The 27,504-nt window shown below is 38.8% G+C and overlaps 1 protein-coding gene across 3 annotated transcripts in view; it reads right to left on the reverse strand.

Moving 5' to 3' along the window:
* The window catches only part of LOC147104344 (calcium/calmodulin-dependent protein kinase kinase 2-like), a 108,067-nt gene that overhangs the window by 12,188 nt on the left and 68,375 nt on the right, over positions 1-27,504 (reverse strand). For 2 of the 3 annotated variants that reach the window (XM_085961603.1, XM_085961604.1), the window contains exons 3-15: positions 26,184-26,231; positions 25,414-25,467; positions 24,457-24,508; positions 23,260-23,393; positions 16,416-16,452; positions 14,448-14,469; positions 12,363-12,451; positions 11,448-11,647; positions 10,671-10,724; positions 10,322-10,395; positions 9,987-10,074; positions 8,117-8,245; positions 7,128-7,228 (exon numbers count right to left, since the gene is read on the reverse strand). In XM_085961603.1, the coding sequence (XP_085817729.1) occupies positions 7,128-7,228; positions 8,117-8,245; positions 9,987-10,074; positions 10,322-10,395; positions 10,671-10,724; positions 11,448-11,647; positions 12,363-12,451; positions 14,448-14,469; positions 16,416-16,452; positions 23,260-23,393; positions 24,457-24,508; positions 25,414-25,467; positions 26,184-26,231 (1,082 nt within the window). The remainder of the gene's footprint in view (positions 1-7,127; positions 7,229-8,116; positions 8,246-9,986; positions 10,075-10,321; positions 10,396-10,670; positions 10,725-11,447; positions 11,648-12,362; positions 12,452-14,447; positions 14,470-16,415; positions 16,453-23,259; positions 23,394-24,456; positions 24,509-25,413; positions 25,468-26,183; positions 26,232-27,504) is intronic. The other variant, XM_085961605.1, reaches the window with a different exon arrangement.

Below are 27,504 nucleotides of genomic sequence, written 5' to 3' on the forward strand. Positions count from 1 at the left end.
AACAGACGTGGTTCCCGAGCAGCGTGAGTCCCGTGGGCATCCAGTGAATTTGGAAAGGTAAGGCTAAAAAGACTCTTTAAGGGTCTGACAACAAGTTAATATTTCTTTAAATTGGGTCACTCGTCTCTGCCATTCGGGTCGCTGCCACGCCGGCAAAAGCTCCCAAGGAAAAGGTGCATGGGGGCGGGATGACAGCGGGTTCCCGACCCACTCCAAGATATTTCAACTTTCTCACCGGACCCACCTCCGTTCGTGCCCACACGGACCCCAGAAAATTCCGGCCAATGTTGAGAAGTAGGCGATTAAAATGCTTACAAAAGTGCCAGTTTAATGGTATTTTAGATTGTACCTCAGAAACAAAAACAAAAGTCTAATCAAATATTCTTGAATCCCAATTAATTTAAATTATTAAACTTTTCTGTTCTGTATCTGATACCAATTCTAGAATAGGTACCAAGAAATTGCAGAAGCAGAAAATTTCTACTAGGTTGAATGATGTGAAGAATGACAAGTTTTTAGCCTTGGTGATTGCAGTTTCAAATGTTGTTTAATGCTATTGTATTTGATTGCATTTTTCAAAGATCAGTTCAGCACATATCACAAAATGTAGTAAACATATCTCTGTTGATTTTGTAAAAAGGGAAATGCTAAAATTATCTTAATTTCTATTGTTCCTGTCAACAAAGATGAACATACTTGAGCGGAGAGAGACTAGGCAGGAGACCTGAGGCACTGCAAATCATTATATGGGAGTCAATGGACTCTGGGGAGGTACCAGCAGATTGAAAACAAACTGATATGATGTCTATGTTCAGAAAGGGTGACAAAACAGACACCGGCAACTACAGTAGTCTTCCTTCCATTCCATGTAAAATAATGGAATCAATTATCAGGAATAAACTCAAGGATTTTCTGTACAAAAATAACCTAGTTAGCAGCTGTAAGCAGGCATTCAGAAGGGGAAGATACTGCCTAACCAACATCCGGCAAAAAAAGTGTAAATTGCTACAAGTAGGAAGTAAATGTAGATGACACCCGTCCCTTTTGGGGGGAAGGGTAGGTTGCTGCAGAGACCAAGCAGTTTACTAGTGTTTAATGTAAATCTGGGTTTAAAGTGAGGGGAGCAGGAAGAGAGAGGTAATGGTTGCAGGAATTTGGAGTTGGGAAATCACCAGCTGTGTTCATGCTGTGGGTACTAGTTTTGCTTACAGTGTCGTGGTGCACTAACTCCAACATAGATTTGAATTTAAATTGAATTATTTATAATTCGGATCCACTCAGTATTCTTACATAATATGACTTACAATAACAACAACGTAGTTCCAGCAGGGTAATACAAATGGGTGGGGCTCAAATCACAAAATCCTACCTCAGCAGATCAGCTGTTTATCGAGTATTGAATCCGCTGACTGAGATTTTGTGAACCAAGCATTTTTTGTTTGTAGTGCTCAGCAGAGCTTTGTAATTGGCAACAAGGAGTACTGTGTTTCTGGACTGAATATAGAAATTGTGATTTGATTCAAATTATAAATGTATTCCAAGCAACTCACTTCAAATCCAAATCCATGTCAGTATTATGGTACCTCTCGTATACTGAAGGAACATATGCCCAAGAAAACTAAGATGGAGCTGGAGAGTGACAATCATGGGATCTGCAACTCCATTAATTGGTGCAGACTTATGCGTCACAATTTCTTCTCCGACAGCACAATTTTAGATGAGAGATGTTCCTAATCGTTTCACAAAAAAATTTAATAAAATCAAAACAGTCATTATTTAGAAGTTGGCATGTCTACACAAGCAAGATTGAAGTAAAAAAAAAAGGCCCGGATTTTCTGTTGAGAATAATGGTGAGGCTAACAGCGGTCACAGTTATTATGGAGTAAATCAGACAGCAACTTCCAGAGTCCAGACATGCACAGTTAAATGTGGAAATCCAGAAGTTGCTGTCAGAGTTACCCTGCTCCTCCACAGGCTGCGCTGTAAAAGTATCTCGCCGACAGACTTGGCATTGAAATCAATGCAAGGGCGTTAAGTTGCGGTACTTACCCACTAAATATGGCAGAAAAAGTTAGGGCTGGTGCATTCAGGAGTAAGTGCATTTTTAACAACATGATAAGTCATAATTACTGCCAAACAACCTCTCTGGCACTGAAAATTTAATTTTACAAGTGTGGAGTCTCATTCCTTCAGAATTGAATGCTATCTGTACATGATTTAAATCTAATTTATACTTTCTGGTTTATACACTGCATGTCGCAGTGAGGATTCTTCAACCTGATTGGTTGAAGAGTCATGCTTTTGCTTGTCCGGCTCACACACGCCACAGATCCCCTGTAGAGGGTGCCGTGCTGGATCAGATGCCCGATGACAGCAAGCATCCACTCAAAAGCCCGCAAAATCTCTGTGGGCAGCTGTCAGCGTAGTGAGCGGCAAGTGCCGTTCCTTTGCCGCTGGCCACAAAATTCAGGCCGAAATGATGGACAGTCTATCACAAATTGTTCAATATCCAAACAAACCAAGTATAAAACAGATTGAAATGCTTTTTAACAGTTTTTTCAAAATAATGGTTTCTTACCGCTAACTACACCAATTGAATTTTCTCCCCTTCTCTCTTGAAGACACTGCTCCTTATGGAATTATAGAATATTACTGCACAAAAACAGGCCATTTGGCCAATTAAGTCTGTACCAGTGTTTTTTTCCTCCGTAGGAGCCACCTAGTCTCATTCCACTTTTGTTCACTCCCTACATATTTTGGTATTCCTCTTGTTCAAGGAACTATTTAATTCCTTTTTAAAATAATTTGTGGACTCTACCACAAACTGTTGTTGAAGCAAATAATTCAGCATTCTAACCATCCTCTCAAGAGATTTTTTCTAACCTCCTCATTAATTCTTTTCATGATCCTCTTAAATTTGTGCCCTCTCACCAAATATTGGAAACCAGCAATTTGCATTATAAACTTTCATAGTCTTAAAAGACTTCTTTCAGACCACCGCTTAACCTACTCAACTCAAATGAAAAAAGCTAAAATCTGGTACCAGTTTAAGATGACCTCCATGCTTTTGTATTCTATACCTCCAGATACAAAGTCAAGCATTATGCCATCACTTTTTATGCCCTTATTTACGTGCACTGTCCCCTTTAATGAGCTGCATATCTTTCTGCTCCTTTACTCCTGTACCAATTAAAGGTGTATTTCCTTTTCCTATTCTTGTTTCCAAAATATATTACTTCATTTTTCTACATTGAACGGCACCGAGCAGCCCATTCTACTAACCATGTCCTCCTTCAGTTTTTCACAATCTTTTGTTAAGAGTTTACTATACATCCACCCCCAAAAAAATTGGTGTCATCAGCAAATGTTGATACTTTTTCCTCAATTCCTAAGTCTAAAACATTTACATATATAGTAAGTAACAGCAATCCTAACATAGATTCCTATGTAACATCACTCACTACGCCTTTCCATTCCAAGAAATTTCCTTTTACCCCAACCCTTTTCTTTCTGTCATCCAACCATCTCTCTGTCTATGCAGTCACATTTACTTTAATTCCATGTGCCATTAACTTCTTCAGAAGTATTTTTGTGATGCCTTATCGAATAGCTGGGGTACAGTTTCACAGGTGCCAGGCATCCTCAGATACCTTGCCCAAGTAGCTAATCTGTATATGTGAGCTTTGACAGAGAGTTGGCAGACTATACCACTGCGGAGGACATCAAGGCCAATCTGCATTGGGGCCTCAGTAATTCAGCAACTAACCAGAAATCAAATTTGGGATCTTTTAGTCTATGTAGCTTAGGGATACATTGGGTTTAGATTCTCTTCCACTTTGAAATGCCCATTTTGTGTTCATTAAGTTGAGGGATCAAGCACTATCAATTCAAGCATAGCACATTTAGATGCAGAATAAAACTTCCTCTATTCTGCTCAACAATGTGCCTCACCCTGTATAAGAGAATCCCCTACTGCAGCAATGTGACATTTTTCCATTTCCTATTCTGTGGCTTCTGTGATTGATCCCGAAAATTTAGTGGCAAATGGTGTCAAATTAGGCAGATTTTTTTGCTGTGGACTCATAACTACAAGGAACTAAACTGTTTAAAGTTATTTCACATGGGCCCCTTACAGCTGGCAGATGCAAGGGACATGCATCCTATCAGTGAGTTGGAGGCAAACTCAGTTCCCAGAGATGAAAGGCCCAGGTCTAATACAATGTAACACGCAGTCTCTTTCTTAACATCTTCCTCTGCCGTGCACCATTCTGTGACTAAAAGGGCAGTAACGTAATGTGCGGCTAAGTCCTCGTCAATGTCAATTCTGATTACTAGGAAGTCTGCATGCAGACCTTTGATGGAAGCTGTTTGTGCTGCAATGGAAGCTGTTACATCGGTCATCACTGATCCTTCCAGCGCTGCCAATGGCCATCTAGAAGCAAGGCTTTGACTTACAGGTGGAACAGAGGACTGCCGCAGAATGAAAGAATAATAATTGCTACCAGGATAGCGGGCATTCACCTCCATGATGCGCTGCCTGTGGTCGCACAGCAGCTGCACATTGAGGGAGTGGAATCCCTTTCTGTTGATGAATGTGGCCGAGTTTAGATGAGGAACACCCAAGGCAATGTGTGTACGGTCAACAGCACCCTGCACAATGGAGAAGACTGCAATCCATGCAAAACCTCGTGCTTACTCCTCCTGCTTCTCTCTGGCAAGAGGGAATGTGTTTCTCATTGTATAGAGAGTGTCATTGACTTCCCTTATACTGCAGTGCACTGCAAACTGCGAGATGTTGCTTATATCTCCAGCAGCAGCCTGAAAGGAACCAGAGGCATAAATATTAAGAGCCACGGTCACCTTGACAGCCACAGGCAATGCTGTCCTTGTCCTACTTTGAGGTTGCAGTTGTGGCTGCAGCAGTTAACAGATTTCAGTCACAACCTCTTTTGTAAACCGAAGATGTCTCATGCACTGGTCATCGCTGAAGCTGAAGTAAGAGAATTGCTTCTTGAAGACCCTCCACAGATGTGGCTTCCTGCTGAGTGCCCTGCTCCTTCTCCTCCCTCTTCGAGCTACTTGTTCTGCTCTGTGTAGCCTCTCTTCATTCTTCCAGTCATGTTCAATTCCCAGAGGAAGACATACCAGGCCACCCATGTCTGGAAGCAACTTTTAAACGACACAAAAAGTACTGCAAGACCAGCCAAACTACTCCCTGTAGAGTACTTATTAAACTTTAACCAAGTATAGGAAACCTACAAAAACGTGTACAACTGCACTAGCAGCCAGAAGAAATAATCCAGCAACTAACCTATAAATACTTCATGATCCCTTTAAATTGCACAAGCGAGTGATCCTTCATGCTGTTTAACAACGTATTCAGCTGTGCGAGGTTAAGACAGGGCGATGGCTGGAGTGTGGATTTGCAAAATGGCAATGGTGGCTTCAAATCAGCACACTGATTAGCGTCATGATATCCCTGCTCTGCATGTTGTCAGCGGTCGTTAGGCGCACGCGCGCAAACTCCTTAACCAAAATGCCGTTCTGCGCACTTCTCGTCGGACCCTATTTTCAAGTCTTAGTTGGCCGCATAGCACCTAAAAAAAGGGTGCTACACAATCCAATTTAACCCCCAAACAGTTTTATCTTGTCCATTGCCCCAAACCTGCAAGACCAAATATCATACTTCCTTTGGGACTTAATATAGCAGGCTAATAACAAATGGATAAAATTCACTCAACTAGTGAGCTCAAGTGTCAGACAACCATAAACTCTAGCCTGAGATACCAGACTGTGACATCTTATACATGCAGAACAACAGCTGGACTGCAGCATGTTACAATGCTGTAATACAAATCGAGGGACACAGTGTTTATGTAGCCTTCAGAACGCTGAGATTATGTTACAGTCCAACTGTTGTTTTATATTATGTTTGCAAGGTAGGTTATTTGTTCACTTGCTTATTATTTGATCACTACTGCAGAGTCTGCCATTGTTCACCATGACAATTGATTAAAGATCATGGTGCTTTTTATGCCACATGACAGGAGGGTTCAAGAATGTATAATAAAAATCTTCAACCGTATCACATCATGTGACTGCAGGACAAATGATACAGAAATGTTAACATGTGGGAAGCCTTTACATAAACTTTATGAATCATTAGCTTTGGTTCGCTGCAGTTAAACAAAACATGCCTCCAATTAGTAACCACAAGCTCTTCCATAATTCCAATTAAGGTGGAGTCCAAAAACAGTCCAAAAATATATCTTTTCAGTCACAAATGTTCCTGTAGGTGCATTCTGTTAAATTTATTACTCTGTTCATTCCAACCATTAACAAGATCTGGAAGTACTAAAACAATACCTTCCCTCAAAATGAACCCCAGCAAATTAGTTTTATGTTTAGAACAGGAAGTTCTCCATTATTTTCAAAGTGATGAATTTCACCAGAAATGTTTCTATTTTGAGATCAGTTACCACAACCACGTGAAGCCACAGCACTTTATATTTGACTTGTTTAGAATTGTATTTTAGGACATGATATTGTAAAACAACTTATGAAAACATGAAACAGTGAAGTCTGAAGAACAATTCTGGAATTTCCCTTGGTTTTATCCAATTACCCATGCAAAAGTTATCATTACTAAATGAAATGCTCCATGTGGTTTAACACTATATGCAAACCTACAGGGGCTCCTGTAAACACAGCATATACTGTATCATCAAGTGTATATTGCTAGGAATTGCTGAATGAATCTTCATGTCAAAAGAAGGCTGACTGGTAATCTGGGATTTACTGTCCTCAATGTCCTTAAGTACAATTTCTGCCTCTCAAGAGTACAATTTTTTTTACCAGCCAAGAATAAATACAACACTGCACCTTTATTTAAGAATAGCTTGCTTCCTGTAAAGTACTGAAGATTTAAAAAAAAGAATTGTATTAAAAAATTGTAAAAATTCTGTTAAAGGAAATTAAACAAGCTTTTAAATTACCAGCATAGTACTGCAAAATGTGTTTACCTTAGTATTTCTGAAGATGTAAATCCATGCAAAGCTTAGGAGAATGGCACTCATTTTTAATCAACATTAAAACATCAATGAATAAAAATACAAATATCTACTTACATTAGAAGGTTTCCTGATGCAGACAAAGATCGTTCCTCTCGCCTATTTCCCTCAAAAGGATTCCCAAAGGAACGTTTTCGAAGCATTGTTTTAACAAGAATCTGGTGAAAAAGCATCAATTTTGTAACATCTTTATAAAAGTTGCATTTGAAGGCAAATAAATGAAAATATTCCTCTATACAATTCAGAGACAATCTAGTTTAACAGTGGCATTTGTAGTACTAAAGCAATACTATCGACCTGTAGCAATAATCATGTATAAATAAAGTTACCACAAAAAACTGTTTCAATTTAATATAGTAATTTGGGTCATTAGTGATCCTTTGCCCATCTAGTACAATTTTCTCCTTATTTCATCATGTAATTGTGGAAACTATTAACTCTGTTTGAACTAGTTACTGAATGCATGCAAGGTAGAAACAGACATGCTACATTATTGACCTACATAAATAAGAATGACAGATTTTTAACTGTCTTCAATGAAACATGGTGGTACAGGTGAAAAAGCGGGTGTGGTGGGGGGGGGGGATGGAGGAACAGTTTTCTTCTGTGTATGTATTGGCTGCTATTGACCTGAATTACCCAGGGTCATCAGGGATTTTAGTTGTCCTTGAAAAGTTTTTTTGTGGCCTATATTTGGAATTGAGGCTGATTTAGAAATAGATTATCTACTGAGCAAAGTCTTGCAAGTGACAGTGAATATGACAGCTACTACCTCATTCTATATTTTTGACACCTTCGAGACGCAGCTTTAGCGGCATACATTGAAGTGAAGAGTCCCTGCTGACTCACTCCAGTATGTACTCAGCTGTGTAAAGGGCTCTAGAGACTCAAGGGGACAGCAGATGACTATAACATCAGAAGTACCAGTAATCTATGGCTGGCCCTCAACAAGTACATACTGTACAGATTTCCTGAGAATGGACAATATTCACTGAACATCTAGTAGCTTATTTTCAGTGGCCTATTAAATTAATATAGTCTCTTACCACTGTTGCCAGGCTTGGAATATGTTTGACAGAATTCTCAACTTCCTCTTCAGTCACCTCAACAAGTATACAATTCTCATCCTCTGTAGGAAGTGCTTCAGCACCATGCCTTGTCACCCATGGATGTAACTACAAGTTAAAAGAAACAACCATGAAAGTAAGTTCTTCAGCATAATTTTAGACATTTACAATATTTTAATAACTACTAAACACAAGTAATAACTGGCTACTTTGAAATCTGCAAATATATAATATGGAAATAGGAATAGTTTAGCTTTTGCAATTTTAAACACAATCCTTCACTTTGGCAATTTTCTGTGAACCAGTGGGGTCATTTTAACCCCCAAAATAAGTGGGTTTGGGTCAGGTGAGAAGTTAAAAATTAAAAAATTTAAATCCTGACTCCAACTCGCCTCAAACCTGCCCACTTCGGTTTTAACGGAGGCGGGATGGTCGGTAACAGCTTTTAAGGAGGCTAAGTGCCTCCATTTTTACAGCTTTTTATTTTTAACTAATGTTGGCCGGGCTGGATCCATAAGGTAACTGCCTTTACAGCACGGCTTGTGGGCCAGGAAGAGCAGGAGTGTTTCCCCCAGTCCAACAAGCTAACCTGCTTCATTCCCCGCGATTGCCGACATCTCCCACCTCCCCACCACCACCATCTTGCTCCCCCGTGATCTCTTCTTCTGACCACAATGAGACACCAACCCCGACCACCACCAAACCCCGTCCAACCACCACGAGAACCCCGCCCTTGACCCCGACCACGTTCTCTCACTGCTTCCTAAGCTGCTCTTTGCTTGGATGTGTCCTTGTGCTATAGGCTTTCCCGCCTGACAGGCAGTCAGCCTGTCAATCAGGTTGGCTGTTGGGCGGGAAACCTGCAGAAAAAATTTAAACAATGTCCTGCACTTCGGGAAACCCGTCCATAACTCCTTCCCCCCACTCCGAACGGCCCTGTAAATATCAGGGCCAGTATGTCAGAAATAACTTGTAATAACACAAATACTTATTATCAAAACCATGAAAGTTATGCAAGAACAGCTACTAAATTCCGGCCTAATCTGTATGTCAGAACATATGCTTGCCTACATTTTACTGACTGACCATCCACTTACAGGGAAGAAAATGGCTTGTACTAGGAGCAAGGCCTTGAATTTTTACCTCATGACCATTACCCTGCAGTTTCATTAGCCTCTGATCACTGGGTATAAGAATCAGCCAGTTTGTTTGGAGGAGGTACTTAGCAGAAGTGAAGCACTTCCCAATGGCAGTAAAACTGGAAGCTAAGTCAACACAGTGCTTGGCAAATAGGTCCATTACTGCTTTTCTGATCTTGGAACAATGCATCATGAATGTGTTTGAGGGAGGAGCAGTAAAATAACCAAAAAGTTTAGCTGTCTAAATTCTTCCCTGTTCTGAAACTGTCAAGCTAAAATGCCAGCATTCATTCAATAAGCCTAGTTTTTGAAACAATTCATATTTACAAAGAAATAGGTAGTGTTCCATGTGTTTAAATTATAAATCATAAAAACATATCCCCAGTTGAAATTACAAAATAATAAACTTGTCTTTTTCCTGATCTGATATCTCCCCCACCCTTAACCTCTTCCTCTCCTGAAGATTGTGGACTTATGCTAGAATATGGTTCCATCTCATTCATTATTTGAACATCCTTCTTAACATGATATTTTGGTGCACTGAATAAAGACTAAACATCTTATTGTTCAGAGACAAAAGGAAGTCAACAAATGTAATAATTTCCTGCACTTTACATTAATTATATTACAATGTTTGCATGTGTGAGTTACAAATACGCCAACAAATAAACCTTTGGAATGATTGCAGATGTAACATTTCCCTGTCTTACCTTGATCTGTGAAACTGTAATTCTGGTTTCCGGGTTTTTATCTAACATTTTAAAAATGAGATCCTTCAGCTCTTCGTAGAGGTCTGGCCTAGCTCGCAAAATTAACAAAAGACATTTAAATATTTTCAGCCAAAAAGTAGCAATGGTTGTCACATTAAATGATCCCATTCTCCCCTTCCACAAAGCGTCTGTAAAGCAGAATCATTGAATGAGAATCAAAAATCTGATCAAAAGAGAAATAATAACATCGACAAACAAATTAAGTTAGGAAAAAAACAAACACATTGAAGCAGACCTAAATTGAAAAAATATGTATAAATATGCAAACTACTCACTGTTCAGGAAATTCCACTAGCTGGTTCTTAATTTTGTTATGCAGACTTAATATCTGATCATCCATGAAGGGACACTATAATAAAAAGGGAGCTTTATCAGTTTTACATCCTTCCAAGTTTTTACAGGCTGCAAATGTAAACATGTCAGATAATCAAGAAATACAATACATAAATAAAAAAGAGTTTACTATAGAACTTCAAATAGTGAAGACATAAATAACAAGCGAGTACGACTGCACATTTTAATTGTTAAATAAGTTATTAAAATACAAAGTAGGAAAATTAAGCACCAGTAATAAAACTACTGCATTAAATGATGCAGTATTGATTTAGTATTTTTTATACTTACATGCCCTAAAACAAAGCAGTATAACGTGACACCCATTGCCCAAACATCCAAAGCCTAATCAGAGAAATCACAATCAGATTCCAAAATAAAATGAATGTCAACATGTTACAGACCTGAACCTAAAGTCTGTGACGCTCAGGGTCCCAATCATGAAGCAAACAGTAGAAAAACAGCTTGAAAAAGCACTCCACGTAAAAAAGCAAACAACAATACACATTCACATTTAGGGTTCAATGTCGGGTCTAAAGTTTGTTTTGACAAAGAGGAAAATTCCACAGAAGCAAATTGCTCCCAACTTAGAACTTCTTTCAGTACTTATTTTTTTTGCCTTTGCAGAGAATCCTCTTATCTTGCTGATTCTTCTCCATGATCATTAGTCTATTCCACAAAGTCAAGACCTGAACAAAATACTAGTTTTATATCTCTACTAAACAATGATTGGCCTAACTGTTTTTTGACCCACTATGAGAACTTGTGATTTTAATTTGAAGTTTAAAAAATTCTCCAACCTAAAAATAACCATCACAAATTGAAGGGCTTTTGCACTGAAATAGATTGGTCACAAATTGCAACTAGGGCTTAAAAAGGGACAGATAAAATAGTCACACTTCCCACAAAAATTGGCTCAACTTCAGGACTCAAAATTCAATTCCAACATAAAACACAACAGAATATGAATTTTGAATGGGCAATTGTAGAAATTTAAGAATTTCAGTACATTGTAGGTTAATTAATAGTTCTGTTGCAGAGAAAAAGCACTTTACTTTTTTTTTTTACCTTGCCATGAAAATTCTTCCTGGATTCTGAAATGGTCTCTGGAGCCATGAACGCAGGTGTGCCCACGCTGCTGGTCAGAAGAGCGTCAGTTCCCTCAAACTGATTGCTAACTCCAAAGTCAGCTATTTTGATGTGCCCGTCTTCTCCAACCAAGAGATTGGAAGGTTTAATGTCACGATGAATGATCTTTTGATAGTGCACTGCATACAGAACACATTTTGGTTAAATCTAGTTTGATCTTTTCAATGTGGCAGTTACCTGACAGCACCATAGCTCAGGGCAGGAGGGGTAGGGCAACACTCCATTTCACGTGCCCAATGCCAATCTCCTCTACTACAAATAAAAACAACAACTTGCACTAATATATAACACCTTCAAAGTAATTAAACATCTCAAAGTGCTCCATGAAAGCAAAAATAACTGGACACTATACTTATAACTGTCAGATTTTCCTTAATTAACACTCAGGCTTCAGTAGAGGTACCATCACCATAGAAGCAGTAAAACTCATTCTCAAATATAGTAGGTAGATCTGATCATGTTACATGCATTCTTTGAAGAAAACATTATTATTTAAGGGGGTTATAGAGTGATATGGATGGGGATTTCTGCTTGTGATGAGTTTCCAATCTCAAGCATGCTGTAATGGGAATGCCATGCACTATCCCACAGGAAGGGATAGCTATCTTGGGCCACTCTCATGCATCTCTTAAAAGTCAGTTACAGCGCAGCATAAGCAAGGACGGGGAGCAGTTCACCTGCTTACTTGTCAGGGATTATGTATGGTGTAGCAAAACAAGCAGAGGGAAAAAAAAAAATAGTAAGTTAACACTATTTCAGCACCGTTTCAACTGGAAGGTCTAATTGTTTTTTTCCCTATTCAGAGCCAAACAAAGGAGCTCATCATATACTTACAGAATTCAATTCCCATGATCAAGTCCTGAAAGTAGAATCGTGCTTGTTCTTCTGTCAAGGGTTTATCAGTTGGAACCTCCATCACAGGGCTGAAACAATATAGAATAAAACTGAAAACGAACTGGTGCAGCTGAAGTCACTTCACATTCTAATTTTCCACCAAAATAAATAATCTTTAACTGAGCTGTATTAGAAATGGAGATATAATACAGTTTTTATATTTGCAATGCCACAAGGATTGCCACTTTTCCATATGGAGAAAAGGAGTCTGTTGTACACTCCCAACAGTTGGCTGCAGATGACGAGCAGCAGGTCTTTGCTAGATAACAATGTGGGGTGAGGGTCGACAATTTAAAATGGTGACCATGGAAGAGGAGTAGAAATGAATATTTTGAGTCATCTGTTTTTAATTGTATATACATAACATGTAAAATTGCAATCCATAGACACAGTATAAAAATGTGATTGTGGTCCTAGAAAGGGTAAAAAAATGCAATAATAGATTTCAAAGGCAAATCAAATTTGTTTCAAGATCCAATTCCAAATTTTATTAGTACATTGTTTTCCAATATTTGGAAGTGAACAAAATGAAATGATAACAATAAAGAGACCAATAAATGTTACAGAAACTCTACAAGTACTGTGAGCATAATATGGAACACAACAAAACCCTTGGTCAAAAATACCACAAAATATTTTCATAAATGCTTTATGAAAATACATGGGCCCGAATTTTGCTGTCAGCAGCAAAGGAACGGTGCTCGCCATTCATCATGCTGACAGTTGCCCACAGACCTTTCGCAGGCTTTTGAGCAGCAACTTGTGTTATTTAGAGATCATTTCCAGTGCGGCACCCTCTACAGGGGATCTGTGGCATGTGAGCAGAGCAAGCAACTGCGTGACTCTTCAACCAAATTAGCTTTAATTCGTTGTAAAATCATGTACAGAAAGCAAAATAAAGAGAGGGAAAGATAGATGGGATTAAGAGAGATAGATATAAGAGACAGAAAGAAAAAGTAAAATTTCTTTTAAATCTCCAAGACTAATTAAATTCTGAAGGAATGACTCAACACTTGTAAAATTAGATTTTCAGTATCGGGAAGGTTGTTTGGCAGTAATTATGACTTATCACGCCGTTAAAAAATCACTTACACCCGAATGCATCAGCCTTACTTTTGCTGGCGTGTTTAATGGGTAACTAGTGGATAAGTACAGCAACTTCATGCCCTTACATGAATTTCAATCCCGAGTCTCTCAACGAGGTACTATTATAGCGCAGCCTGTGTAGGAGCAGGGTAACTCAGACAGCAACTTCTGGATTTATGCGTTTAACTGCACATGTGTGGACTCCAGAAGTTGCTGTCTGATTTACTCTATAATAATGGTATTCTCAATGCAAAATCTGGGCCATGGTGTTTACATATACAGCTGTTATGTTTCAAAATATATTCCTGCATATACTTTCACTAATGTAACAAATCATATACCCAATACAATTAGAGAAGCTAAACAATACTATAGTACACTAGTGCTTAATGCTTTTGACCTTAGCCACGCCTATGTGTTTCCATATGTAATGAGTTTGATATCTTGTGTAACGGAGGCTATGCATTTTGCTGAAATCGGAAGAGAATCAAACTGGAGAATGTGTCAGTGTGATGAAATATGTCATTCATCAGACTCTGTATTTAACTACATATATTGTATTGCCTGCTCCTGTGTTTTACCTTGTATTGTATATAGTGCACCGCGCCCTTTCTCCCCATTGGGTGTGTCGGCCCCGCCCATACCTGGCCCTACTTAAGACAAGCCCAGGCTTGTCTTGCAGCAGAACAGCAGAATGCTAGGTGAAGACACAGGCATCTTTCTTTGCTAATAAAAGCCTTGTTTTATCCAGTTAACTTTGAGCCTTGAAGTTATTGAGGCGCATCAGTCAGCACAAGCCACTCTATACAGCGATTAGGGTCAGGCTCATGAGGAACACTAGCTGGAAGCTGATAATTTACCCACTTTCTTGGTTGGGCAATAATGCAAAGAAATCAAAAATATGTTCAGAAAAGGAAGGAGAAAAAGAGAAATACTTACCCTTGTTTCACAAGTTCAAAAACTGAAAAAGAAATATAATTACTGTACAATAAGTTGCAACAGAATATATTTTATGCACCTTAGTTACATAAGAGTATTTAAAATGAGTTATCGCTTACATAATCTTGTTATGTTGATGTCACACAAGGGAGACATTTACATTTGGTATGATTTACATCATCACATGCCATGTTTGTCAAAATTGTTTTCATTTGTTTACAAACACTTTTACCTAGGTGAGCCATTGCCAAGAAATCACAGCCCAAATTTTCTCCATCCAATTCACCTCAGTGGTGTGCTTTTCACAAACGTCCGACTTGAGCTCAGCTGAAACCAGCTCCATCACATTTAAATGACCAGGACAAGTACCAGGCAAGATTACCAACTGGTAATCGTGCTTGCTCCAGATCAGCAGAGGGAAGTTGTGCACTTCTGCAGGTCTTTAAAGACCTCGGACAATGGGCTGGTGTTTCTGGGGCCTGTTGACGGCTATCAGAAACATGGGGCCTGTTGGCGGCTATCAGAAACATGGGGCCTGTTGGCGGCTATCAGAAACATGGGGCCTGTTGGCGGCTATCAGAAACAGATGTGCACTCTGATTACCTCTGCTCCACCAAAATATTTTTAAAATTTACTCATCCGAGATAAGTTGCTGGCTGTACCTTTACAAATCCTTTGATTTGAAAGTGTAGCCCTACAACCTCTGGTGCCCAGTTTGCTTCCAGGGTTGTGTCCACCCAGCAGAATCCTCGGAAAATGTTGCATGAGGTATTATGATGTCACTCGTGGGTCATTTTCATGGCATTTAAATGCTCTTGCCTGTTTTAGAGGGAAATTTTTTGCCAACCCCGGGAATGACCCAGGAAATGCACATCAAGCACAAATGGGGTGGAGACCTGACGTTTCCCTAATGTCTGCTCCCTTTTCCTCTCCCTACTGCCCCGCGATTGGTGTGCCCAGGCCATCATAACTGGCGTCCAATAGGTTTAAAATTAAATGATTTAATAAACTGGTGCACTCATCTTATAATAAGCCTATTAACAATTTCACACATGTTTAGACATACATATACAACAAAATTTGAGACAACATTTATTCATAAGGATGATAGCCTTTCAGTGACAGGAAGACTGGATTCTTAGTTTTTTTTTAAATTACTAACTATAAACTTCTTGTTATTACAATAATGATCTTATTCCATTGTCACTTCACTCATTCTCCAGGAGTAACATTTTTTTTTAAAGGCAGAACATGTATAGTACTAATTGGCAGTGGAACTTCTAAAGGTTTCATAAATGGCATATGTTGAATGTAAAAAGCAGCCTAAATACATCATTCTGATAAAGTCTTGGCATTAGGTATGAACACTTAGTACTGACTGAATTTCTGCACGGAGTATGAACTCTAGAGTATGACTCTACCCTGTCCTTTATCCCAACTAGTGAATGGTGACATTAATTACAGAAATATTCTGAAACTACTGAAACAGCTCTATTGGAATCTATTATAAGAGATTATTTTAATTATTCACATTTGTCTGTTCTACATACAGACAGAAAATAAAAAGTTAAGGTTACCACAGGAAGATTTGATGGAGGAAAGCACCCAGTTCATGAATTAACTTTGTTGAAACTGGTACTACATATCTTAGGATACAGTGGTGCCAACTTGTGTCAACATTTATACATTAAAATCACAGGTGGACATTGCACTCTGAAATGTAATGATAACTAGCTCAAGCCACCGAATACTGTATTATAAAAGAACCACTTGTCACAGGATAAAAACTTGATTTAAAATTATTTCATTTCTAACTGAAATGCTGGATAAGATTCATTACTTTACCAATTTGTACATCATTTATTAACACAATGAGACATATGCTGTTTACTACCTTTGTCAGGTTAGGCTACATTTGGTGTGTGATTCAAATTATATGGTGTGACAGAAGGGAATATTGGAACGTACCCATGTACAGGTGGTCCTCACTGGGGTCATCGAGCACCTGTGAAAGTAAGTAAACAAGGAGTGACATCTTAAATTCAACTAGGAACATAAACCAGGGAAAGAAATACCTGCTGGAGGGCCCACAGTTTAAAAAAAAAAAATTCTCAAGATGTGGGCTTCACTGGCAAGGCCGGCATTTATTGCCTATCCCTTGTTGTCTCAAGGTGGTGGTAGGCATTCTTCTTGAATTGCAGCAATTTGTGTGGTGCAGCAGTTTGATACAGCTTGCTAAACCACTTCAGAGGGCAGTTAAGAGTTAACCATGTAGGTGTGGGACTGGAATCACATATAGGCCAGACCGGGTAAGGAAGGCAGGTTTCCTTCCCTAAAGGGCATTTATGAACCAGTTGGGTTTTTAACAACGATCCGACAACTTCATGGTCACTTTTACTGATACCAGCTTTTTTTTTTTTTAATTTCCAGATTTTTAAAAACAAAATTCAAATTCTCAAACTACCACAGTGGGATTTGAACTCACGTTCTCAGGATTATTGGTCCAGTAACATAACCATTATACTACCAGCAAAAACAGACAACAGACCAGAAACTGAACAGTTTATATTAAATATACTTTTAGAAAATAAAACAGTCTATAAACTAAACAAGTATTAAATTTTATTTAAAAAATATTGGACCAAAGGAGGCTCTGCAATGTAGCATTTAGTTTTTTGTGTGACAGCAGTTTCAAACATCATTAGTTTCTCCATTTATATTTCCTTTCGGCTATGTTCCCATCTTCAAATAAACTTCTTTAACTCTCAGGGTGGCCTTGTTAGGTCACACACATTTCCATGGCTCATATCAATGGCACTCAGTATCAACTGATACAGAAGGCACTTTGCAGCATGTGCTAGGTCAATCCTGATCAGTTTTATTGTTCTAAATTTGGAACATTCCATCACCCTGGGTGCTTTATCTAGCAACTTAGTTGAGCACTGGTGCATCCTACCCAGTGTGGAAAATGAACATTTTAATTTCATGTCAAAATTACTTGTTCCCACTAAGACATTTCAAAACATTTTATTATTTTCAAAAGGATTTTACAGTCATTTTGAGTTCCTTTGGGTGGAAAAGGCTACAGTAACTCTGTCCTTCTGGCTACATTGAAGAAAATAATGCAAGGATGTTAACCCATCTTTAACATCATGAACATGCACCACCCCACTCCAGTAGCCTGTAAAATAAAAGAGAATCGCCAATAACAATTCCCCCTCTCCAAACTTTATAGTTAGAAAATCAAAAATTTAATCTTAGTTCAGCAGAAGTGCAATCTCTTAAATATCTCTTATAATGAATTGCATATTTGCACAATCACATTAAAAAATCTGTATTAAAAAAAAGTTACTTGCCTTAAGTAGTGAACTAGTGACCCATCTGAATTTGCATGCAATGCTTGAATAATTATGCAAATCCGCTTACACCAGAGAATTGAGTGCTATTTGTACTTGACCTTTCATGCTGGATTTGCACTAGTTCTATACTATTCCAAACTGACTTAGACCTGTAGATGAAAATCAGCCCAAATGTATTGTAATAAAGCTGTTAACAAATGCCAGGTAGTTATGCTTTGTATCAACTTTTAGTACTTTTGTTGTTTGGGTTCAGTTCAAGATTTATCCTCAACGGCTGCAGAACTTTGTAATCATCGGCATACACCATCAGCCCAGGTATGACATTACCCCGTAACTTTCTATTCTAACCACCATATCGGAGTTACTGAATATGTTTAACTTTCTATGGGGAAGCTAACGCAGGTTCACAGATTGCCACCAAGCCTTGAAAATGACTGTAAAATCCTTTTGAAAATAATAATACATGTAACTAACCTTTCTGTGATTTATTGTACAAATTTCATTTATGTGGTTGATTAGCATTGCAGCATGCTTGTAAGGTAGTGCAGACAAGTTTCAGGCCAATCTGAACATTCCTGCCATTAATAAAATATTGCATGTGCCACCCCAATGCTGCATGGTAGCAGGTAGCCCTGCATCAGCCTCTCTGCTGACCAAGACCATGAGAAGTACAGTAAACTCTTGTTTAAACGGCACTTTATCATCCGGAATACTTTAATAACCGGCAAAATAGGTATATCTCAATACAAAACAACACCTTAATAACCGGTAATCTTGCCGATTCTACCATACATTTAACGGAACATTCTGTAGGTGAGTACCCAATTATACAGTACATTTCTTGATTTTTTAATTTTTGTTTGTGTTAAAAATTGCCTTGGTAGGTATACCTCTCCGTTATCCAGAATTTTTCATCAACCGGCAGGCACCATCCTGGTCCCATAGGTGCCGGATTAAGAGTTTACTGTAACAAGATCACCATATTTTTTTTTATTTGTTCATGGGATGTGGGCATTGCTGGTAGGCCAGCATTCATTGCCCATCCCTAATTGCCCTCGAGAAGGTGATGGAGAGCCACCTTCTTGAACCGCTGCAGTCCATGTGGTGAAGATATTCCCACAGTGTTGTTAGGGAGGGAGTTCCAGGATTTTGACCCAGCAACGATGAAGGAACAGCGATATATTTCCAAGTCAGGATGGTGTGTGACTTGGAGGGGAACTTGGCGGTGATGGTGTTCCCATGTGCCTGCTGCCCTTGTCCTTCTAGGTGGTAGAGTCGCGGGTTTGGGAGGTGCTGCCGAAGAAGCCTTGGCGAGATGCTGCAGTGTATCTTGTAGATGGTGCACACTGCAGCCATGGTACACTGGTGGTGGAGGGAGTGAGAGTTTAAGGTGGTGGATGGAGTGCCAATCAAGTGGGCTGTTTTGTCCTGGATGGTGTCAAGCTTCTTGAGTGTTGTTGGAGCTGCACTCAAATAGACAAGTGGACATCACACTCCTGACTTGTGCCTTGTAGATGGTGGAAAGGCTTTGGGGAGTCAGGCGGTGAGACATTCTCTGCAGAATACCCAGCCTGTGACCTGCTCTTGTAGCCACAGTATTTATGTGGCTGGTCCAGTTAAGTTTCTGGTCAATGGTGACCCCCAGGATGTTGATGGTGGGGGATTCAGCGATGTAATGCCGTTGAATGTCAAAGAGCAGTGGTTAGACTCGCTCTTGTTAGAGATAGTCATTGCCTGGCACTTGTGTGGCATGAATGTTACTTGCCACTTATCAGCCTTAGCCTGAATGTTGTCCAGGACTTGCTGCATGTGGGCATTATCTGAGGAGTTGCGGCTGGAACTAAACACTGCAATCATCAGCAGACATTTCCACTTTTGACCTTATGATGAAGGTCACTGATGAAGCAGCTGGAGATGGTTGTGCCTAGGACACTGCCCTGAGGAACTCCTGCAGCGATGTCCTGGGGCGGAGATGATTGGCCTCCAACAACCATAACCATCTTCCTTTGTGCTAGGTATGACTCAAGCGAGTGGAGAGTTTTCCCCAATTCCCACTGACTTCAATTTTACTAGGGCTCCTTGATGCCACACTCGGTCAAATGCTGCCTTGATGGCAAGGGCGGTCACTCTCACTTCACCTCTGGAAAACTTGGAATCTGGGATGACAGGGACAGAAAACTGAGCAGAGATTAAAAAAAAGACGTGGGAATAGAAACAAGAATAAGAAAGAAGAGAGAGCCTATTTTAATATAAAGCAAAAGATTACTAAGCAGACAGAAAACAAGAATGCTGAATGTGAAAGGGGTGACAGAAAAAGAAAAAGAAACATAAACTAGAAACTGTCATTGACTAGAACAGTTAATATACATTGGGCCGTAACTTGCAGCCCCTATGGGTGCATACGAGATGCGTTATGCGCCTGTAAGGGCCGCGCAAGTTCCAGGTTTAGGCATGCGAAGCGCATGCTCGAAAACCCAGAACTTGTGATGTCAAGAATTTTCTTGACAGATCATCCGCATCCCTGGGAAAAGGGCCCCCGTGGGCGGAGAGTTGGGCTATTTGCCCAACTTCTGCCCAGCGAATGCCCATGAAACTCTTACGCCTGGTAAAATCAGGCATAAGACCTGCTTATATCAGCGTGAGTTTAAAAAAACATAAAAAATTAATTATCAATCATTTATACATTAAAAAACCTGTGCAATAAGGTAAGTTTATTTTTAGCCCCTTTAAAACATTTAAATTTATTTTTCAAAAAAATAAAGTTTTAAATATTTAATTAAATGGCATTTGAATTTATTTTAAATATGTAATTTTTAAAATTTATTTGATGTGTACATATATTTTTGGGGTATTCCCATTCATGCTTATGGGGTTTCCGTACATACAGAATCCTCATAAGCATGAATGGGGATTCCCTTCTTTCATTCGTTGGGCCAGCCCATGTGATCCCAGGGGCATTTGCGAACCACCTACGCCAAGAAACGTGGGCCTCTGTCCGCAGGTACCTGGAGAGGCCCAGAGCTGCGAATCTCTACCCCCTGGACCACCAGGTACGCGGGCATTTTATTTGCAGGTCGGAGGCATTTCCCCACGGGAAGCCTCCGACCGCAAATTCAGGGCCATTATGACAAGTAGGTTCCGCACTGCCAGCTTGAGTGCGCCACAATGATTGAAAGTAAATATTAGACCAGGTATGACTGCTTCTGAGGCTTTGCCTGAAAAGCTTGTTATTTTGTGATTAGAATTCAAATGGGACCATATTGTCCTCTTTAAAATAAAAGGGTAGACTGCATATTTTTTTTCATAATTTACAACAAACGAAATCAGCATGATTTTGAAATCTATGATTCCTGGGAATGCAATTTCATTCCCACAAATTAAAAAATAGCAGTCAATCATGACCCCTGTAATAATGATTTTGTTTTGCTCACCTCCTCTCCTGAATCAACGATCCTTAATATGAAGTAGTTCCATACATGCTAATCACCCTCTGGTAGTTTGCAAAGGCTGTTATTCAGGTGTGTGCTTCAACTGTGAGTATTCACAGGTATGTGAGCACCAGGGAGCAAGGGCAAGGGGGTGGTGGGGTTGTGCATTACATAGACGATCCCAATCCTGTCTTTATCCAATGTCCATGTGCTTGCCCTTTGTAGCATTTCAAAAGCAGCTAAAAAGCCACCTGCCAGTGTATCAAAACGTTTGTTAATTTAGTTGTGGAGAATGCTAATGACTTAACACCTAATTCAAAGAGCATACTTTAGCAAGCTGGCCCTGGACATTTTAATAAGCTCTATTATGAGCAGATTTTCAATGGGGAAAATGGCCGCAAAATTTGCAAAGGAAGTATCAAGTGTGCCACTATGTCACAGAAAGAATCCATGCGCTGCTAATAACATTGAGGACCAAGTGGGAAGTCTCAAAGAAGTGGTGTGACTTAAAAAAGTGAACATGGGCAAAGCATGAATATTGCACTGGACATAAATATACACAAATTAAAATAGGTGTTAAAGAAGTATGTAAGAACACTGTACGAGATAAATGTTAGCAAGGATATAGCAAGGTGGAAGTGAAAATGGCAGGATAATGTAAATTGCAATATACATACTGTGATGGGAAAGAAAATGTGCTGAATGAAGACATTTCCATGAGCCAAGGCACCCTGTCTCAATCTCCACTGCTCTCAATTATAAACTGAACTTGTATATAATGGAGGGCACAGTGTGATACAAGGCATGAACTTCAAGACATGAGAGTATTCACTTCTTATGAGCAAGCTATCGTAGACCTTAATATAAAAGCAAAATACTGCGAATGCTGGAAATATGAAATAAAAACCGAAAATGCTGGAAATACTCAGCAGGTCAAGCAGCATCTGTGGAGAGAGAAACAGAGTTAACGTTATGAAAGGTCATTGACCTGAAACATTAACTCTATTTCTCTCTCCACTTATGCTGCCTGACCTGCTGTTTCTATCATAGTCCTTTTCTGGAGGGAAAACTTAGAGGGAATGCAGGGCTACAGAGATTGAAGGAGCACAGAATTCATGGACTGCACCACATTAGTCAGATATTCTATGATTTACAAAGTATATTACGTCAACGTGCTCACAAAAGGTGATTGCGCACAAATGTATAATAACATCGTGATGATGCAAAACCCAAATGGATAAGTGTGTTTATTTATTTATACTGTACCATCTAATCTATTCACAGGTTGCTTCCTATGTCCTCTGTGTTATGAGCCATCCTCCTCTCCTAAGGCCTGCTAATGTTGCGATACTCATGCTCTCTGACAAAAAAATTCTGCATACTTCTGCTATTTAAAATTCTTCTTCTTCATTAACCTCACTAACTCTAGGTCTGAGCTGCAATAAAATATTCAGTTTTTGATTTGACCTTCACAAGACCATAACTAGAAAAAAAAGTATTTTTGTTTACTTTTTGCAAATCTTCATCAATCTATTTTTGGACAAGCAGGAATTCTCACATCAGTGCTAAAAACAGACAAATAACTCATTAGTGCTTGCCAACATTATACCCTTTTTACTACTTTTTTTTTTTGGAGAGGAAGAATATGGTGCATAGTTGCAAACACTGACGATATTCTGCAACCCATCCTCAAACAGTACCCAGAGGCTGATGATAAAGAGCAACTCAACAAGTCTGTTGAAATGTAATAAAAAAAGATTCTTAAATGATTGAAGTGAAACATTAGTGCTTACATAGCCAGGAACATTACAAAGATGGTTCCCAGAAGTGCTCACTTTTAAAGGAACCATTAATTACTAATGAGATTTGATTAAAATCTGATATCGTATTTTAAAAGATGACAAGTTATGTTCACACATGCATGGATGCAGATAGAAAATTTGATAACCTAAATTGCCTCCTCCATATACATGCACTTCTACCAGTACTTGTTGAGTAGTGCAGAGTGGAAAAGTAAAAACATACTTCAACTAGTTTGACAACATTTGGATGATCCAACTTTTTCAAAATGGCAATTTCTTGGTACACACTATCCAAAGGCCCTTTAGGCTGTGCAGAGATTTGTGGAACTGCTTTGGCACCTCGAGGTGGGGGACGACCTAGATAACAGAATAGGATAATTATTTTCTAGGTGGCCACATACTCAAATTAATGTTTATCATAAGTAATCCTTCCTCACAATTTTGTACTACAGCATGAAATAAATGGTAACTTCGAAAAAAAGTTATATTTGCTATTCACCTAAAGAGTACAAACATTACGCCAAGGGAAAGCATGATATTTTTCCATCCAATAGTAGGAAACTACTTCTGAGGGTTGGAATGGATGAGAGTGCCCATATACATTAGTGTGAAACAATAGGTTTTGTGATCCAGAGCTCCCAGCAGAAGCAGCACTTGCCAGGAGCGCATCTTGACAGATTTCAGGCTGCACCCCCATGATTTCCCAAATTTTCTTCTCTATCTTGAGACTAGAAATCACACTGTCAGCCATTTTTACAAGTTACTTTTTTCTGCTTCTTTAGCTTTTCCCAAGCACTTTTCCCCATTGGAAATATCAGTCAGATAACCTGTCCCCAGGTTTCTGCCTCTTCCACTACAACAAAGATTTTCCTTTCTTCCATCTGGGGAAATTCATCCCCACCTTTTGACAAATTCTCAAATTTGCATGGCTGAGATTGTGAACTCTTCCTGTGGGAAACTATGGGAGACTCAGTGTTCTTGCACTCCATGGTAGCACAGCACACTGAGCAGCAACTTTATTTGTGAACTGAAAAACGATATTCGATTTAATCAAGGTGTTTAAAATGATGAAGGGAATGGGACAGAGTAGATAGTAACAGATTGTTCCCAGTGGTTGGGGAGTTTAAAATGAGATGATGTAGATCTAAGATTAAACACAAGAAATTTAGGACAGAGAGCAGGAGAAACATTTTCCACAGAGGGTTGTGAGGCTGTGGAATACACTACTGGAGTTAGAGATTGAAAGAAAGTGGGATAAAGGGATGTGACAAAAGGGTGAGCACATGGAATTAGGACTAATGCTCGTATGGAGAATCAATACCATTACATACTGGTTGGGCCAAATGAGCCATTTCCATATGGTAATTTCAATGACGACTAAAAGATCAATACATTTTTTTAAAAACTGTAGAATACTTACGTGGAAATCCAGCTTGTCTTATTAACTTCTTTTTAGAAAGGACTTTCATTGCCTAGCAAGAAAATGTAATTACTATGTGTGAAGCTTAGTAATTCAGGAAATAATTAAACTTTAGTCTGACAAAACAAGACAAAACTGAGTAATCTTGAATTTCAGAAAGAATTGGAAAAATATAGTTATATTTACTGGATTAGACAATAACCAATTTTATTATATCAAAGAAAATAAAAACAGCAATTAGATTTCAGTTGCACTTCCCTGTGTTCAATTGTCCACGTAACCATCTGTGATATGAAATTCTAGTTCAATGTGGGATCTGGTTAACTTTTAGTAAAATCATATTTTGAAAATGTAATTATGCACATTAAAATGCAAAGTGCAGAATATTAAATTAAAATAACTTCAGCTGGAGAAACACTAGACTTTGTAGGATTGGAATATTTGGCCCACATGTATGAGTATTTCTGCATAAGCCTATAAACATCACTGTAGCTTTATTTAATACCACCATACAAGAACATAGATACCCCCATATCATCAAACATAAGTAGCATATCTAATTAAAATCAGATTATATATGATATCAAATAATATCTGACTGAAATAAAATCAGACTGCAAGTTATATTTGCAATACTATACCATAATAGAGGGCTGCTAAATTCAGTAGTCAATAAAAAGTAATGTTTCATAATTCTGCACACAATTCAATGATAGCTTGGGATAAATTAATGAATGCTTAGTGCTGGAGCTGAACAGTAGTTTTACAGGCCAGAGCTGTTTTTCAGGATCTGTATGCTAATCTTAAATTGCTCTTATTTTTTATGAGAACTGACTTTACATTTTTTTGCTTAAATTGTTTGCATCAACATAAAAATATGAACAATTTAACAGGAAAGATCAAATTCTTGGTTTAGAACACCCGATAGGAGGAATGTTTGATTTATTCAGCACGTACATAGTAGGTGTTATCATCTTCATTGTATGCCAGTTTGACAACTCCATAGGAACCCTGCACAAAAACAACATAAATACTTTCAGAAGACAATTATGCGGCACAGTTCACCAATTAGAACCATACTGTGGATGTCCAAATGCTTCACAAAGCATGTGTAAAATTAATTCACTGTCAGCAAGTGAGGGTGCTTTTGGAAACAGAAGTGAAGGTTACATTAGTAGAACATTAGAATTAATTGATGTCTACTGCATAAATTATTCATCACATGAATATTAAAATCCACAAATACTGCAACTGTTAGTAAGAAAAAATACTAGCACAGATCTAATGTCATATTTCCTAAATTAAAGTAGCTCAGCAGGGATGGCACGGTGGTCCGCCAGTCACAGGGCAGTGCGCACCACCCCCGCAGTCCACGAAATTGCCTATTCCAGCTGCGTCATTATAGAGAGGGTTCATGCAGAGGCTAGACAGGAGGGCGGGAGAGCCATCGCTGGGCAGCTTAAATTGCAAATACATTTTTATTTTCTCTAGTAAAGCTTTCCTAGAAATGGGGAGGGGGGAATGTTGTATGGTTGGACATACTATCTAAACATTTTTTTCTATCACATAGATTATCTGCAAAAAATATTTACTTTGCATTTCTAATATTCAATGTCAAAGTAGAGCTGCAAAGACAAAAGCATGATTAAAATTAAGAACAAATTTTCAATGTAAAAAATTGTTTTGTAATTATTTTGTACATGCACAACCGTTTTGTTGATGCTCACCTTTCCAATTTCATCTTTTAACTTGTACTGGTTTAGCTGCACACAATCCTATTTGTGAAAGAATACAAGTAAACAAAATCAATGAATAAAACATTATTAGAACAGTGCCTCCCAGAGCCACAGGTATCCAGTAATGTGGCCAATGAATCATACCTCAGTGGCTTTTAATTTGCAAATTCATGGATGCATCAATCTTATCTCAAGCTAGCATTCTCACTCATTCTACAGTGGGCTATGTTCCTTAAATCGTAAAGATTTTAAAGCATTGAATAAGATAATCTTAATTAATCAGAGGGAACTTCTTGGTTTTTGTATAAACAAAAAATATTAAAATAAAAAATTATATACAGTGGGAAGCTGTTAATCCAAACCAGTTTGACTTCTGAGGATGCTCTGAGTACAATTATTCAATTATTTATTAGATCAGTTTCCATGCTGAAATAATGTTTTTTTATAGTACAATATTGGAATTAACAATAAACTGTCGGAATTACTCACTTATCCAATTTTCCTGAACTATTTCGATTGTATTTTTAATTCAAAGTCTTGCAATATTAAGAGGCTATTCTAGCCTGGGGAAGCTTCACAGCCAAGCGTGATCCTGTCCAAACACTTTCCAGCAGGGATCCACAACCACAAACAATAACCCTGGGTGATTAGTCACCAAGCCCAGCAAGAACAGTAGCCTGGTGGTTATAGTATTGGACCATCAATCCAGAGGTTGTGATTTCAAATTCCACAATTCAATAAATCTGATCATTTGTGGGCTAGCACCAGAAAATGACCATGAAAGCTGCCAGATTGTTGTAAAAACTCAACTGGTTTACGAATGTCCTTCAGTGAAGGGTACCTCTCAACGCACCTGGCTTACATGTGATTCCTATCCCACAAAGAACTCTGGTTGACTAAGGTTGGGGAAAAATACTGCCTTGTCAGTGTTACAAATACAAAAATACTGAAGCAGTTTTGAACCTATAAAGGCTCTGGAACCAATCTGGTACAGTACAGGAAACTTTCGATTTACTAGCACCTAAATAACTGGAAATCTTGGTTAACTGGCAAAATTCAGGAGTAGGTTCAGGTAAGTTTTACTTCATATTGTACTTGCCTTCCTCGATCTGTTGCTGTGCAAGGGTGTGGCTGCAGCTGTTGCTAAGCTACAGAGACGCTTGGAACTTGTGGCCATTGTTCTGCACTTGTTGCAACAGGGTTTGTTGCTTTATACGGAGCTGTCAACTCTCCGTATCTTTTTACTATAGCTTTCGGTTATCCGGAATTTTTGATGAACCGGCACCACGTCGGTCCCGGATAAAAAAAAGTT

Source organism: Somniosus microcephalus, chromosome 19, assembly GCF_052327205.1.
Source record: "Somniosus microcephalus isolate GS21.2 chromosome 19, FLI_Smic_1.0, whole genome shotgun sequence".
In the NCBI taxonomy this organism is placed as follows: domain Eukaryota; kingdom Metazoa; phylum Chordata; class Chondrichthyes; order Squaliformes; family Somniosidae; genus Somniosus; species Somniosus microcephalus.